This window comes from Aquila chrysaetos, chromosome 2 (assembly GCF_900496995.4).
Source record: "Aquila chrysaetos chrysaetos chromosome 2, bAquChr1.4, whole genome shotgun sequence".
NCBI classification, from domain to species: Eukaryota; Metazoa; Chordata; class Aves; order Accipitriformes; family Accipitridae; genus Aquila; species Aquila chrysaetos.
Window position 1 is genome coordinate 18,728,938 of NC_044005.1, and position 15,976 is coordinate 18,744,913.

General features: G+C 46.0%; 2 protein-coding genes across 8 annotated transcripts in view; both read right to left on the reverse strand.

Annotated features, from left to right (window-relative positions):
• Positions 1-2,123: 2,123 nt before the first annotated feature.
• Positions 2,124-3,638, reverse strand: LOC115337249. The gene has a single exon (XM_030005384.2). It carries the CDS (start codon positions 3,636-3,638, stop codon positions 2,124-2,126), a length of 1,515 nt encoding a protein of 504 aa, XP_029861244.1.
• A 2,524-nt stretch (positions 3,639-6,162) lies between these two features.
• Positions 6,163-15,976, reverse strand: part of RIN3 (Ras and Rab interactor 3) — a 69,971-nt gene continuing 60,157 nt past the window's right edge. For 5 of the 7 annotated variants that reach the window (XM_030005361.2, XM_041119989.1, XM_041119992.1 and 2 more), the window contains 3 exons: positions 13,131-13,262; positions 9,296-9,459; positions 6,163-7,341 (listed from right to left, as the gene is read on the reverse strand). In XM_030005361.2, coding sequence (XP_029861221.1) covers positions 7,033-7,341; positions 9,296-9,459; positions 13,131-13,262 — 605 coding nt within the window. In that variant the 3' untranslated portion in view covers positions 6,163-7,032. Of the gene's footprint in view, positions 7,342-9,295; positions 9,460-13,130; positions 13,263-15,321; positions 15,654-15,976 lie in introns of those variants that run through there. The other 2 variants (XR_005931380.1, XR_005931381.1) reach the window with 2 other exon arrangements.

The following is a 15,976-nucleotide window of genomic DNA, read 5'->3' on the forward strand; positions in this document are numbered from 1 at the left end:
ACAATATTCACCTTGGACTGGGTATTGTATTGTCCAGGGCTGCATGTCTTCACTCCAGTAAGAATCATTTTTGACCTCACTGTAATTACTCACTAACCATTTTGGGGAAATAGGGACAGCAGTCCATGGCCAGCTTTCCAAACCTAAGGGCCCACCACATACCCAACAATTAGTCAGATTAAAAGTGTTGGCCACTTGCTGGCCTAGAGCCACAAATTCATTTTGCCACTCCAAGCCGAAAAGAGGGGCACAGGAGTTTCCCCAGATATTAAAGGCGGCAACAATAGTTGACCAAAACAACATCTGTGGTGTTATAATGAACATTCTGTGAATATTAACAAAGCAATCACTGACAAAACTACACAAACAATTAACAGTTTCACGTATTTCCTCTTGAATGGTTAACATCTTTGCTGCCCCCTCAGACACAGTAAAAATGTCACAATAATGCTCTATCTGGGCATACCATTTTTGTACAGAGGCTCTCTGAGCCACCCCGTCAGGGGGCGGAGTTCCTGCTAAAACAGTCTTGGTTACTTTAAACGGGCCTCTAAGTACTATAGACTGCTGTCGAATAGTCCGTTCAGCCTCTCTCAAGGCTAGACTGACTACAAACAAACCTTTCTCCCAAGCAGTATATCTTTTTTCTGCATCCTTAAAACTGCGAGAATAGAACCCAATAGGTCGAGTGGGTCCTTTGGGGCCCTTTTGCCATAAATGTATTGATAACTCACTTTTGGCAAATCCCCATTCAATATGGACAGGGTCTGTGGGATGAATAGGACCAAGGGCTTGATGGGCAGTTGCTTCAAAAATTAGCAATTGCAATACCTCTTCGTGGGGCTTGGTCCATTCCCACTGAGCCCCTTTTCGCAACAAGTCATATAGGGGTCTTGCAATAATTGAAAAATCAGGGATATGTTTCCTCCAAAACACAAGTAATCCTAGTACGTGCTGTAAATCCTTTTTTGACTCTGGCATTTTAATCTGATCCAATGAGGAAAGGGTGTCAGGGGGGATACATGTCATCCCTCCCTTCCACCAAATTCCTAAAAACTTTACTTCGCTTGAGGGTGTTTGTATTTTCTCTGGTGGAGTTTTCAGCCCCAAGCTTTCCAAGTGAGAAATTATGTTATCTTGAGTTTTCCGAACCTTTTCTGTTTCATCCCCACCTACAAGAATGTCATCAATGTACTGATAAACACTGACCCCTTCCTCTGTCTGAATTACTTCTAGCTCCTGCGCTAATGCATGATGAGCCAGAGTGGGGGAATGCTTGTATCCTTGTGGGAGTCGGGTAAAAGTAAATTGCTGACCTTCCCAAGTAAATGCAAAGCGGTCTTGATCCTCTGTTTGCAGGGGGACCATAAAAAACATATCTTTAACATCCACTGTTGCCATAATCGGGTGGGCTCGTTCTTGGATTGTAGCTATAAGCTCAGCAATATTTGGTACCGCAGCTGTCAATGGACCAGTATTTGCATTAAGTCTGCGATAATCTACAGTTAATCTCCACTTGCCGTTAGGTTTTCGCACTGGCCACACCGGGGAGTTAAAAGGAGAATGGGTTGGAATCACAATACCCTGTCCCTTTAAGTCCTCTAACACAGGCGCTATTCCCTCTCTGGCCCCCAAGGGTATTGGGTAGGGCTTAACATTTGTAAGCTTTGAAGGGGGAAGCAGCGGCGCGGCTTTTAACAGCCGAATATCTATTGTGGGAGAGCCAAACGACCACTGTCTGCTTTGGTTATCAATCCAGGTTTTTCCTTTTAAAACATCGAGTCCTAAAAGGTTAAGTGGAAACTCCCCCACAACCATTGTCACTGTAGTGGCATTATCTTCTCCTGGCAAACGCAGGCTGACCATTGCTAATGCCTGTGGCTGAACAATGCCGAATGCATCTGCCACAAAAAGCCGCTGTTTGGAGGGTGTAATTCCGCAATTAGCAGCATCTTTAGTTTTAATAGCTGAAATCTGAGCTCCGGTATCTACCAAAAAGGTGACTGGGACTTGTCTTGGTCCCACAATGCCTGTAATTAGTAAATCACCCTGGCCGTTTTCAGTGAGCTGTCTAATATACATCCAACCTTCGCCCCCCCGCTCACCACTGGAAGGCGAAGGATCTAGTTTCCCACCGGCTCTTGGGTGGCATTTGTTTCTGATAAATCAATCAGGGAAGGTGTGCTCAGGGTAGTATTCTCAAAATCCACTTTTCTGTTTACTGGTTTATCAGGCCACGCTGTTACCAATTTTTCCAATTTGTCTGTTGGCATCCCGTCCATTAAGCTACGCGGGATCCCCTTCTGGTATCCCCGCGCCCACAGTATATTACGTTTGTTCGGGATATCTCTCCCCCCCGGCGGTTTAGCAAGGGGTGTTCTCTTATCACTCCCAGGGCACGGAACTATTTTTACTTCAGTCCGCCTCAAGCCCCTGGAGTCTGTTTTGGTGGCTGGAGGGTTAACAGGACCATATTTGCGCCCGTAATTAATTAATTCCTGGGCCACTTCTCCCCAAGTCCAAATTTTCTTATCTGGGGGGCGGCGGTGCTGATCAGGCGTGAATCCTCCTGAAGCAGCCCCAACACTCTCGCCCTGGGGCATCGCCTGTATCTTTCCTTGTAATTGTATACCAATTGGTTTCAGGGAATCAGGGAGTCCCCGTATAAGGGGAGTCATTCGCTCAGGATCCACCAACATCATCATTGGGGACTCCTGCCTAGGCTCCAATTTTCGATCATACATCATCTGCAGACAAGCTGCCTTTTGCACACTCTCCACTAATTGATCAACAGTCCCCGTAATCGCGAGGGGATCTCCCCTCTCCAAGGGGTTCAAACCCCCCGCCCAATAGGCTGCCCGTTGGGTTAAAGACCAGGGGGCACGGTGATTCCCAGTAGTTAAAAACACTCCCGGTCCCCAATACCCTTCCGCCTCCTTTTCACTTAACAGAATCTGGTCCCCCCCCGACAATGATACTCTCCACACATACTCCGTTTCTGACTCCTTAGGGGTTCGGCCAAATTCCTTTTTTAGTTTTGCCAACTCAGTGGCAGTATAGGGGACCTCTTTAGTTGTAACTTGGGGGAACTGGTCTTGCTCATCATCATAAGTATATTCAGTTTTGACTAAAGGTCGCAATGAAGGCAGCTCTAACTTCTCCACTCTCTCTTTTGCTGCTTGCAGGTCCTTAAAGGGGTAGCCAATTTCTGATCTTGGAGGAATTTCCTCACGGACAGTACCTGCAAGGAGCTGCTCCTTAAGAGCAATTTGCAAATGTTTCACTTGGTTCTTTTCTGCTTCAAGTTGTGCTTTTAATCCCGCCACTTGTCCCATAAGGGACTGAACAAGATTTTGGAGGGATTCAATAATTTGAGATTCTGCAGTGAGGTGGCAATCCCTATCCTCCACTGCTGCGGCCAGACTGGCTCCGAGAACGGCACACGCAATTGCTTTTCCTTTCCCTGACCGCACTCTAGCATCTTTCTGTAAAGCGACCATCCGATCAACAACGCTCTGCAGATTATACCAATTTCCCTGAGCCCAGTCTATCCCAAGCACAGAGGGTCGCGCTTTATGTTTTTCTAAAAAATCAAACAAAGCTTCTTTCCCCAAACGGGCAATTTTGCTATCACCCATCTTATACAAAGCGGGGAAGCAGTCGTCTCAGGAAGGTAGCACGTAAAGTTTCAAACACCACAAGCCTGCCCCCCTTACGTTCCTGAGAGGTCTCACGTATTAAAGTGGGGAAGCAGTCGTCTCAGGAAGGTAGCACGTAAAGTTTCAAACACCTTATAAAAAGCGGGGAAGCAGTCGTCTCAGGAAGGCAGCACGTAAAGTTTCAAACACCACAAGCCTGCCCCCCTTACGTTCCTGAGAGGTCTCGCGTATTAAAGCAGGGAAACAGTACGGCACTCTCGTCTCAAGGGATCCTGTCCGTGACGCCAATTTAAATGTCCCGATCCAATGTCGGGGAAGGTTTCGATATGATCCCAAGAGCGAGATTAAGACACAAACGAGGTCAAATGCCGTATAGTCAAAAGAGGTTTTATTATCAAAAGTATCAAAAGTGGAAAATGGTAGCGATAGGATAGAATGGAAGAAAAGGTAGAAATTAAGCAAGCAGTCGGGATAGAGTTGCAAGGATAGTCACCACCATGGATCCAGCGGCGTCCCGTCGGCCCTCAGGCAAGCAGTCGGTGGTGGGAGTTGCAAGGATGGTCACCAGCACGGATCCAGCGGCGTCCCGTTGGTCCTCAGGCCAGCAGTCGGTGGTGGGAGTTGCAAGGATGGTCACCAGCACGGATCCAGCGGCGTCCCGTTGGTCCTCAATCTTCAATTCTTTGGTGAGGAAGAAAAGGCCTCCCCACCGCTTGTTTCTAGGGGTTCTTTATAGGGCATATTTCGATGATGTCATGCGCTGCAGGTTTCATTCATCACACACGACCTTCGCGTGATCGATACCAGAAACCAATATCTTATCAGCTCCAGCCCAGTTTCCTCCCCTGAATGCCTCAATGGCCTGGTAATCGTCCTTATGGACAGAGGAGTGTCCCGCTTAAACCGGCCATCTTGGAGACAAAGGGCTCTGGATGAGCAGTTCACAGTTCCTTGATGACAGCCCAGTCCCTCATACCTCACAATCTTTGAGGCAAATGGTTCGAGATAACAATTCAGCCTCTAACAACCCTGTACCCAGCCCCTGGGTGAGAGCCTGCCGCCGAGCCATCGGCACGCGATGTCCAGGGCAGCGTGGGAGAAGGCCAAGAGCTGATGTCCTTGCTGCAGCCTGCAGGATGGATGCGGGGAAGCTGCTGTTGGGGCAGAGAGGCCAGCAGCTCCTGAGGCCATGGGGCTCCCCGGGAGCCCGTCCCACTGCTACAGCCAGGAGTGGGACAGTGGGGAGCACCAGCGGCAGCCCCAGTCCTGGGCATCGGGCACCTCCCTGGGGATGGGGACAGGCTGAGGCTGGGCCTGGGCATAGCCGTGGGAGCTGGAGACCAGCCCTGCTGCAGCATCACTGGGGCAGGGGCTGACAGCCCTGGGAGGCTGAAATGGGGTCCTAGGCTGTGGGCCGGGTGGGGTAGCCCTGGGGAGGCACTGGAGGCAGCAACACCTGTGAGTGCCCTCAGGGCCCTGAGATCAGCATCTCCTCTGTCAGATCGGTACTGGAAACCTGTATCTCAGGTTTGGTCATGGCATCCCGAGTGCCACCCTGAGAGCAGCACTGGCTGCCCTGCAAGAGGTTAATGGCAGCTCGAGGGAGGGGTTGTGCTGCCCAGAGGCAAGGCAGAGGTGCCGACAGCTGCACATGAGCAGAAATAACCACGAATTTGGAGTCAGCTCAGTGCCAGTGTCACACACTGCAAGCTGTGCACATGATGTCCTCGAAACCAAGATTGCTGTTATTCACTGTTCCTCATTCTTGGTTGTTATCCATTCCTGACAAAACACGCACGCAGCCCAAGCTGGCAGATCCACAGCACTGGTTTGCTATCTGCATGCAGATTTGGCCGGTGCATGCTACAGCTGGGGCGTTTAGATGTGGATATTTCAAGCCCCAGAGACTGAGTGACCCGCTACATGTGAAACCATTTTACCTTTGGAGGTTCAGAGTAAGGCAGGGACCTTGGGCAACTTCGCCCGACATGCCCCAATTCTTTTTTGAATGTTAATGGGAGGGAACAATAGCAGCTTTGAGCAAAACTTACAGGAAAACACCCTTTCTTTCTAATCAGAGCTTTGCTAGGCCCAATCCCAAGTTTGTGTCACTGCAGTAGAGGTTGCTTGCCTCCTACATGCAGATAATCCAGTCTCTTGTGTTTGTAGCGGGAATCTTGCCCGAATGAAGGCACCCAGAAGACATCAATCTGTCTGGCAATTAAGGCTCCCACTTCCATTTTCCAGTCCTGGAAAACCGGTTTCAAATTTCATGAAATGTGTTTTTGCATTGGTTCAATTTACTCTGTGGGAATTTAGGTTTGCAGGGAAATTTAAGTCTGCAATAACTAAATGACTGAAAGCACAGGTAGAGAGGAGAATTAGCAAGTTCTGTCTGCAACAGCCTGAATTTATTAAAGTAATAACCTGGTGGGACTTGTAGATATGAAAACACTAGCGAAAGTAACATCTGGGTAAAAAGGGACAGGTATTTAATTCTAGCTCCTTTTGCCTTTCAAATTTTAATCTGGTTTGCTACGATGGGCAAATTATTAAGTTCTTTACAAATGCTTATTTTAAAATAAATGCACCATATCACACACAGAAATAAATATACAGTTAACCAGACACTATCATACAACCAATGTGATTAAAACTGCTGTACATGTAAAACTGATGGTGAAGACTTTCAATCTTTAAGAAAAATACATTGATGAAAATGCCTATGCTACCTGATTTCAGTGACAAATAGATGGCAGAAAATCTATTCTTAATGAATGTACAGGATCATCTTGCATGGTCTGTAATTATGTGGATTTCAAAGGCAATGATGTGTTGTAGACAGCAAGACAGAGAGGGAGTTCTGCTAGAGGTGGCAACCCTGTTCCACTGAATACATCAGACAAGACTCAGTTTATTCAAACTGGGTGAACAGATACTGTAAGGCATAAACACAATCTTACCTCCAAACAGATTGAGGTTTGTGCAGACCTTTCACAGGCCTTGTGCACAGAGGTGTGCCATAATTTATTATGGAGTAAATGTCCACTTTTCCACAAGATCTCTGGATTTTCTCCACTGTCCATTTACATTCTGCGACATCAGCTGGTTGCCAGTGGGAGGTTCTGAGGTTTGATACTTCAAGTGTTCCAGAGGATGAATGTTCTCCTGAATGCTCCTTTTATTTCTGCAAATGAACTCTGCTGAGAAATGCCCTGTATTCAGACAGCATCTACAATTAGCACATCTGCCCCGTGCTGAAGGCCATGCTTCAGAGACCTTCTGTGGTCTGCAGATACCAGAGGATCTCATGAGATAAACTATCCAGCCCTTCCAGGATGACACCAAACACAACAGAAGAGCAGCACGGCCCTTAGAGAAAGTCTGACTCTTTGACAATTGGAACTGGTGGGGTTTTATGGTCTATTGGTTTATAAATAAAATGGAAATCTTTCTTAGTTTCACTCTTCAGCAGGGAGCCTTTGATATGGTGAGGAAGGGCATCTTTGTCCAGCTGCAGCCACTGGTCATCAACATAAACAAAGAGTCCATAGTCCTTGGGATGGGAGACTTCAAACTTTTCAGCACACTGCTGGCTCAGCTGCTCAGCCGTGGTGCTGTTCTGGGAAGCAAGTGTCCTTGACTGAGCACCAATTTCCAGAAAGGAGATAGAGATGAAATCCTGAAGAGAAACATGAGGATAGATCTTGCAGTTAACACAGTGACTTAGGACCAAAGGAGGCAGAATTCAGCCCCAAAGCTGTAGCTGCCTAGAGCTCCTAAACACTCTCAAATATCCTCCAATCATTCTCCAATGCCGTAGGTATCCTCTCCTTTCTCCCCTCTGACAAACAAGTTCTGAATCAGCAAATACTTTAACAAACACTTAACAAATTAATTAGCCCTGTAAAGACACATAAGTGAAAGCTTTTGTCTGATTTTGGTGAATATCCTTAGTGAGCACTCTGCAACAGTTCCTTCTCCCACCTTTCTACAGCTCCTGAAGAAATAGGATGCAAAGAAGTAACAGACCAGAATAACGACCAAAAACCTCAGACATCTGGCCTGAAAACCCCCTGTCTCACAGAAAAAGGAAAGGGCTGGCAGTGTGGTGACCCTTGTAACTCCACCATCACCCAAACAGCACCTTGAGAGCGTGTCCTCCAAACTTTCTTCCATCAGTAAAGAAACAGCAGAATAAGTTATGCTGAGAAGGCTGGTTTACTTGTATCCTGTTTCAGGCAGTAACAACTGTTGGGATGACTTTCCTCTTGCCAAACTCATGAGGAACAGAATCTAGAGAACCTTTGGCCATAGTGGGAACCTGCGTGTTTAATTTGTGCCTTTGAATTTAAAAAAAATTCCCAGCCTTTTTGGTGAGAAAATACTCAGTTTCCCCAGCAGAAGTAAGATTTGCCAAATAATCGTGCTATGGGTTTCCAAACTGCATTTATGGAGTATCAGTGCAGATGAGCAAGGCGGCCAGATGGGTGTGCAGGGGCACACTTAACACCAAAGCAAGCTGTTTACCTCCACCAGGATGGGCTCATGTCTCTGATAGTATCCCTCATTCAAAGGAATGGAAAATGGCCCTTACGCTGCCGGAGGCAGTGGGAATCTCCTGGGGAAATGTGGCATTTGCTTGCCCAGCTGTTATGCTCCATGCTAGGTACTCGCTATGAGCTACTGCCAGAGCAGCACTTGTGGCTGGATGGGTATTTGATGTGTCTCAGCCACCATTCACACGTTCTGAGATCATCAGGGACTGTTTTGACTGCAATATGGGAAGCATATTAAACCCCATGCTTTCAGAGGGCTATATGGACTGTGTTCGACCCCTCAGGAGACCTTCCCCTGGCTTTCCCCTCGGCATTCAATTTTCAGTTTTGCACGGTGAAGGCTTTACAGAGACGTGGCCTTTGCTGCCTCCCTGTGGATGACAATTTGATCACAGGACATGGGGCTTGCAGGGCATCCTGCCTGCCTGGTTCCTGCACCCAGCCTCACCATGGCAGGAGGCCCAGACCACCCATCCCTCTTGCGACCCTCTCCCACTGGTGCATGGGGAGGTCTTCGCCGGCCCATACACAGCATGGGCTTCAAAGCTAGCCAGCCGTCGTTGGGTCTGCCCTGCTGCCGGACAGGAGAAGCCAGGCTCTGGAAGATGCTTGTCTGACAGGCCTTTGGGATATCTCAGGTCCTCCTACCGCTTTATGCCACGTAGGAACCACCACTGTGTAGCCTGCTTCATCTCCTCAGCTTAGCCCAGGACTTCCCCAGGCCCTAAGGACATGGAGCAGAGGGGGTCCCTGCCTCCCCGCCACAGCTCTCCACATGCGAAGGCTCCTAACATGCCTCCTTCGAGAATGAACAACAAAATCACTCTGCAGTCATATTTAAAATTATATCATTATGAGGGTACTTCAAGACTTCAAAATGCATTTTTTAAGTAATATCTATTTCAAATGAGGTGTGTTTTTTTAAGATTTGGAAATTTTGCACCGTATGTACTCTCGTTTTTTAATAGTGATTTGGGTTAATTTTGTTTTAAAACAGTTATCATATTAAAAATTAGTGAGTACGGAGAGAGCATGCTCATCTTCTAGGCTTTTTCCCTAGAAAGTAATGCCAGCTACCTGCACTGATGAACGGGAAGCCCGGGCCTTGTTCAGCGTCCTCCGTCGCTCCCAGCGGTGAATGGAGTCCTGCACCTCCATGCTCAGCTGCCGCGTGACGGTGATTTTGTCGTAGTTCTTGATGTGCTCCAGGGCCCCATAGGTGGTGGTTAAATAATAAGAGCCTGTGAAAGGAGAAGGTCTTGTATGAACATCACACCTGCACAGACCATTCATTTCCACTTCCATCCTGCCTGCTTGTGCCCATGCAAATGGCCGGTGTCTAACACTTGCACTGTCTGTGCCTCGCTGCAGGGAGTGCAGGGGTGTCTGAAGTCAACCCAAGAGAAATGAGAGCTAATGACCACAGTGTCCTCCAACCCCCTTCTGCTTCACAGCAATGTCACTGCCCAGACCACTGAGGTTGTAGATGCTCTAGGAGTAAACACTCCTAGGTTTGAAGACAAACTACTATAAAAACTGTTTTCACAAACAAATCCAAACCATTCTTATATCCAATCCAAATCTACCCTCTTTCAGTTTAAAACTGTTGCCCCTTGTCCTGTCACTACAGGTCTTGGTAAAAAAACCTTTCTCTGTCTTTATATATTGGAAGGCCACAATAAGGTCTCCCCGGAGCCTTCTCTTCTCCAGGCTGAACAACCCCAACTCTCTCAGGCTTTCCTGATAGATAAGGTGTTCCATCTCTCTGATCATTTTTGTGTCCCTCCTCTGGACCTGCTCCAACAGGTCCACGTCTTTCCTGTGCTGAGGACTCCAGAGCTGGATGCAGTACTCCAGGTGGGGTCTCACCAGAGCAGAGCAGAGGGGCAGAACCACTTTCTTTGACCTGCTGGCCACGCTTCTTTTGATGCAGCCCAGGATACGATTGACATTTAGAGCCTGGGTCTCCTGTGGGCTCAGCACCGTTGAAGGCTGTCTCAGACCTGCATGGACAAGTCACCCTCTCCTCCCTCCATCTCTATCAACTAGACAGGGAGCCCAGGCATTTGGCTGAGAGTAATTCCTGGACTGTTTGGAGTTGCGGGATAAAACTTGGTAAAGCAGAGAAACAGGGGATAGAGCAATGAAAGCCTGCAGCCAGTCCTTTTCCCTCAGGAACTCCCCGACTGCTGTAGCGTTGGCCGCAGCAGGTAATAAATAACGAGCTGCGGCAGCCAGGGAAGCAGCTGGGCCATCATAAGAACAGGCTTCACCAACAGAGATGATAAGAGGACAGAGCTGACTATGAGGAAGCTGCTGCTTTGGTTGTGGGGCAGCCCCCATGTCAGGGCACGGCCCCAGCGCCAGGTTAATTAAAACGGCTCGTTTTCCCAGCTGCCCCCCCCCCGCCGGCTCAGCTCCGCTGATGAGCCAGAGGCTCCGGCCAGAGTCTCCTCCGAAGGGAGGGAAGGAGCCAGCCTGCGGAGCTGCTCCAGCCGCAGCACAGCGTCCCAGAGGCAGCGGGGACGAGGACGCGGCCCCGGGGCCTCCAGGCGAGAGCCTGCCTGGCGTGAAGCGGGCGAGGGGCCAGGCCGCGGCGGGGGCCGGCAGTGCCCGCCTCGCCTGCAAGGCCCCGTGCCGGGAGAGGTCCGCCGCCCAGGCCCCAGCGTGATCCCTCATCCTGCTCCCCTCGCCCCGGGTGCCAGGAAAACGGAGAAATAAAAATCGCCCCTCAGCTGGGCGGAGCTCCCCGTTTTTAATAAGTTTCATAATAATTGCAGTTGCCTCTAGATGGCACTTCCACATCAGCCAAACCTCGCACCAGCCTGCCTGCGGTTTCGTAGCCCTTCCTCGGGCCCGATGAGCTCCACAGCCATTGCAGCTGGTTGCGTAAGCAGTGGCTAAGACAGCATTTTATTTAAGAGCGGTATTTTTAGAGCACCATTAAAGTTTGGTGTAGCAGAGGAGGGACCAAGACATTGCCATTTGACTTTCTGTACTTGGGTGGATCCGATGAGGAATGTCTCATAGCTACGCAGGTCTGCACACACCAAAAATACTCTCTTTTTCTTTACTGTCTCCCACAAAGTGCGGCTGAGAACAGGCTAACAAGCCTTCAAGTGCCAGTTTTCCCATATTAAGTATAGTTGCTACCCTCCCTTGTCTGTCATTCAGTATTTCTCCTGCTCTGGCAGAGTCAGGGGTGCCAGTGATGGGACCTGCGACCTGGTGTATCCCTTCCTCAGAATCCAGGGAGGAAGATCTCCCAGTCCCCCACAACAGGAATTCATTACATCTTCATTAAGAATTAATTTTTCTTCCACTTTATGGTATCTTCATTTCCACACAGTCATTCCCCATCATCTGTCCTTGCCTTTGCCCCAGTAGTCAACATCACTGTTGTTATAAAATTCATTCAAAGTAAATTTTTAATTTGGAGGCCAGATTTAAATGATTTTGTGCATTGACCTGATGAAATTTCAGTTTTCTCACTTCTGCTTTCCTTTTTTTTTTCTTTTATTTCTGTGCCTGAATTACCTTTTGCCGTTCAACTTTGAAAGGCCTAACTCAAATTGACTTTTGCCAGTTCCCATTTTAGCCCTGTGCTTCACAATCTCAGACCTGTCTTCACTGACACGTTCTTTTTTTTTCTGTTCCTTGTATCTGGAGTTACTCCCGGTCTCCTTTCTGATATGGTTATTTAGCCAGTTTGATCTGGAACTCCCTTGCAAAATTTTTTCCCTTTGACTGGAGTACACATTTCACACAGTCTTTGCATCTTTGACTTAAGAGAATTTCCAGCCAGTTTTGCCTTCGATAGCCTGAGCTCCCCAATCCTGCTGACTTTAGTAACCAGCCTGGTGGTGTGCCCTTTTGAAATTAAGAACCTGTGGGCAGCGTAGTCACCAAAACCAGCTTAGTTATGTCAGCAAAATGCTGTGCTTAGGCTAACATTTTTTTCTGCTAACAATTCTTTTCAGCAGAAAAATTAGCTTGTGCAAAAAGCCCTCACTAATATGATTGTGTTGATACTGCTCATTCTGTTAGTACTTACTTTTGCAAACCTCTGCACTGTGCTGGGATGACATGCTCTTAGTTACAGACTTACACCTCCATTTAATATAAATAAAATTAGTCTGCTGTTGTTCATCCAGGACTCCTTCCTAGAACCTCAGTACTTACCAAAACAAAGTCTAAAATAAACCCCATTTTATTGGTTTAGTGACTACTTGGTGAAAAATGATCTCTGTTCCTAATTCAGAATGCATAACCCTGTCACTGTTACTAGCATTTGCTTCTCAAGCTATATTTAAGAAACTAAAGGCCCACAGTTCCCTGGGTTGTTTATCCCTCTAATAGCAGAGGTCTTCATTCACACCCAAACCCAGTATTCCTCTCTAACCCGACTTTCCTTTCTCTGCCTTGCTATGATACTCAGCCAGAGAACATTGTCAAAGGGGTCACTCAAATTTAGGAGTAGAGTGAACATGAGAATGATGTATGGCCACAGGCATAAAATGCAGTTTAAGAAATATCCTCCTTTCTCATTGGAATAAATAAAAGTGCCCACACAATGGATTGCAGCAGCAGTTTAATTTTAGGTAAAGACCTTTTAACTTTTCAGCCTTTGGGCCAAGGAACACTAGATGTCTCTGTTTAGGTTACTAATCCAGCAACTCAGTTCTCATTTATTCTGTGTCCCTGCCTTTCTAGCTGGTGTCTAAGGGCACTGCACTGCTAAAAACAGTTAAAGTGTTTGACAATAATTTTAGAGCCTCAGATTTGAAAAGCTTGGCCAAAGCTTATCCACAAAGCCTAGCCAAAGCCTTGCTGCCCCACTTTCACAAACATTGAAGAGAGATAAGTAATGATTTCCAAAGTGAATATCCCAGGAGCAAACACTGTACTCTACCTTCCCCTAGCTGCAGAGCAGGGTCCATGAGCTCCATCATATATTCCACATTGAGAAGGACTTCAGTCAAGTTGCTGCGGGCCAACACATACATGAGCACAGGGAGGAAGTCATCTGCACCGTATGGTTTCCCTAAGCAAAGAGAAAGACAGAGTGGTCCCAATAAACTCACCACAAAGACACGTTCCCACACAAGAGTGACAGCTTCTCACCCAGCACGTCCTTTGCAGACTTTAGCTTATGTTATTTGAAGAGTTAAAGCTTGAAAGGACCAGCAAAGAAAAAAAATGCTGAAAAGGGGAAAGTTAGTTCTCTTAAAAAGTAAGTAAATTTGCTTCAAGCCCAAAATATGAGCTTGAAAATTTTCAGTGAGCTCCATTTCTGCCATTCTTTATTAACTGGAAAAAGAAACTTAAACTTTATGGATCACAGACAAGGGACAATCCTTGAAGACTGCAAAGGCTGCCAGCTTGGCCCTCTGATTTGACACTGCCATCAAGACTGCAATTCACTTTTTCAATATTAGCAGCAAAGTTGTCTACATGCATTAGGGGTATTTATTCTCTTAGGTTCGCTCTATGTTTGGAACTAAAGAGCAGAAAAATGGAATTTGAGATAGTGGGGTTTGGGACTGAGGACTTCTGTGTTTATGTTCCTTCAGAAGGCAAAACATAGCACTACATGTTCCTAATTAAAACAGTCTCCCAAGAGCTAGGATCTAAGAGAAAGCATCTTTTCAGCCATGGTGTCTAGCTAAGAAAACAAAAGCCTTTCATGCTGGACTTTTAGACGAGGTTTTGGACTTGGTGTGCAGCAGGTGCTACAGGAACAGATCCTCATGGGCTCAAGATTTCCTGTGCTTAAAACATTCATATCAACAAAGTCAACAAAGTGATCTTATATATAATCTGTAAAAGCTCTTTGGGATCTCTGAGGGCAAAAAAGTGTACATGTTAACAGTCATCATTATAAATAATTACTACTTAAAATAGAATCCAAACTGAAGCTTCACTGCATAAATGGCAAAGAACACAAGGATAACTTTTCTTATTTGAAAGATGCTTTCACTTTCTACCAACATGTCATAAATTCATCATGGACAACCCATAATAACAAGTTGCTTAACAGGCCTATCTTTCCAACATTCAGGGTTGACCATTCCTCTTAGCCTAAGCCCAGACTGCTTTCATTCTGAATGTCCTCCTTCAGATGGAGGGCAGTTTTCCTCACCTGAGCACTTGGATGTGTTCGTTTCATGGGCCATGTTTGTCTCACTTGAGAACCATTTGTCTCACCTCACAGAATCAAAGCTACCCTTGATGTAGCTTCAGTGAAATTATGCCCTAGACATTTTTGGCCCATAGGCCACATGCCTGTCCATGGTAGGGCATAAATTCCTATTTCTCAAATGTTCCCACTGACTTATTTCAAATCTTTGCCATGAGTCAGCTTTCCTTTTTTTGTCATTCATAGCTGACGCAGATTCTCCACTGGCAAAGAAAGATACTCTTCTGAAGCCTCAAATAAACATGAGCTTAGCCCCTGATTAAAAAAAAAAAAAAGGATGACTTTAAAATAAACCCAGTAATATATCTAGTGAACAGAGAGTTGATCCAGTTAAAACAAAGTGTTGGAGGATGAGAGACTGTGAGGGCTGTAATTCAGTCTGTTTCTAACAGAGTCCGCACACACCACAACATAGATAATTTATTTAATGAAAGTTGGATTAACGCTTTCAATTCTGTTTGCTTTATTATGGCTGCCTTTAGTTAAATGACACAGCCTTAGGTCTTCAACCAAACTATAAAAGGACCATACTGTTTCATTAACATCTGGATGGACATTTTGTTTGTCTGTTGTTGCCTTCGCTTATGTCTCTGAAGAGACATAAGCTCTGTGAAGGGTCCAATTAATTACTGTCATATATATTACCTTAATACAAGCAGCTTAGTATTAGAGCTATTTAATATTGTCTAGCATAAAAAGATGACACAACTGAGATATGAAAATGTACTAGAAGAACTGCACAGAGAAAAGCCCTATTATCCTTTTGACCTGAGTAAATCAGATGCCAACAGAGTTAGTTCTGTATAAAACTAGTGTAAAGGAAGATGAAGTACCAAAGAGCTTGCTAGGTTCATTTTTTTCCCTTCTTTAAAAACTTTTTGTTTATGATGTAGTAGTTACTGACCAGTGGCATGGATTGGGTGCTTCTGATTTCCTGAAAGCCAAGGGATTTCCTGAAGGCCAAGGGTTTTCCAGTGCAACACCAACAGCAAAATTTTCTCTTCCCTACCACTTCATTTTCATGACCAATCCATGTTGTGTCTGCTAGGGCATCCAAGAAAATTGCTACTTCACAACATGAATTCCTATCCACTGGAAAAAAAATGCTGTTTTTTTTTTATATAAAATGTCACCAAGAGAGATCACCAACCAGCCAACGCACTGACCAACCAATACAGAGTGGAAACAGAAACTTGGAACAATTCCATGTTCCCAGCCATCAACTTCTAGCGCCAACTGAAATGGAAGTTAGAGGACACTTTTCAAGAACTCCTACAGAATATCTCTATTTCTTTTTTATTGGCTGAGAAGTGGTTGTATATACAAGCGGGCACCAAGTCAATTACTTTTCACTGCTGTCTATCTCATTTCTATAAGCTGATTTAGCTACTCTGCCTACCAGCCCTTGTTATACACCTTTGTCAACTTTAAGATTTCATAGAAATATTTTGGACTCCCAGCTGTTTATATGGCTTAAATACAAAAATCTGATATACAGTTTCTTTTTGATTACTAAACTCAGAGTATGGATGTCTGACTGCAATAATGGAAAGAGTACT

Excerpts from the sequence above, each read along its gene's own strand:
- LOC115337249 (XM_030005384.2), bottom strand. The coding sequence starts at position 3,638 with ATGGGTGATAGCAAAATTGCCCGTTTGGGGAAAGAAGCTTTGTTTGAT.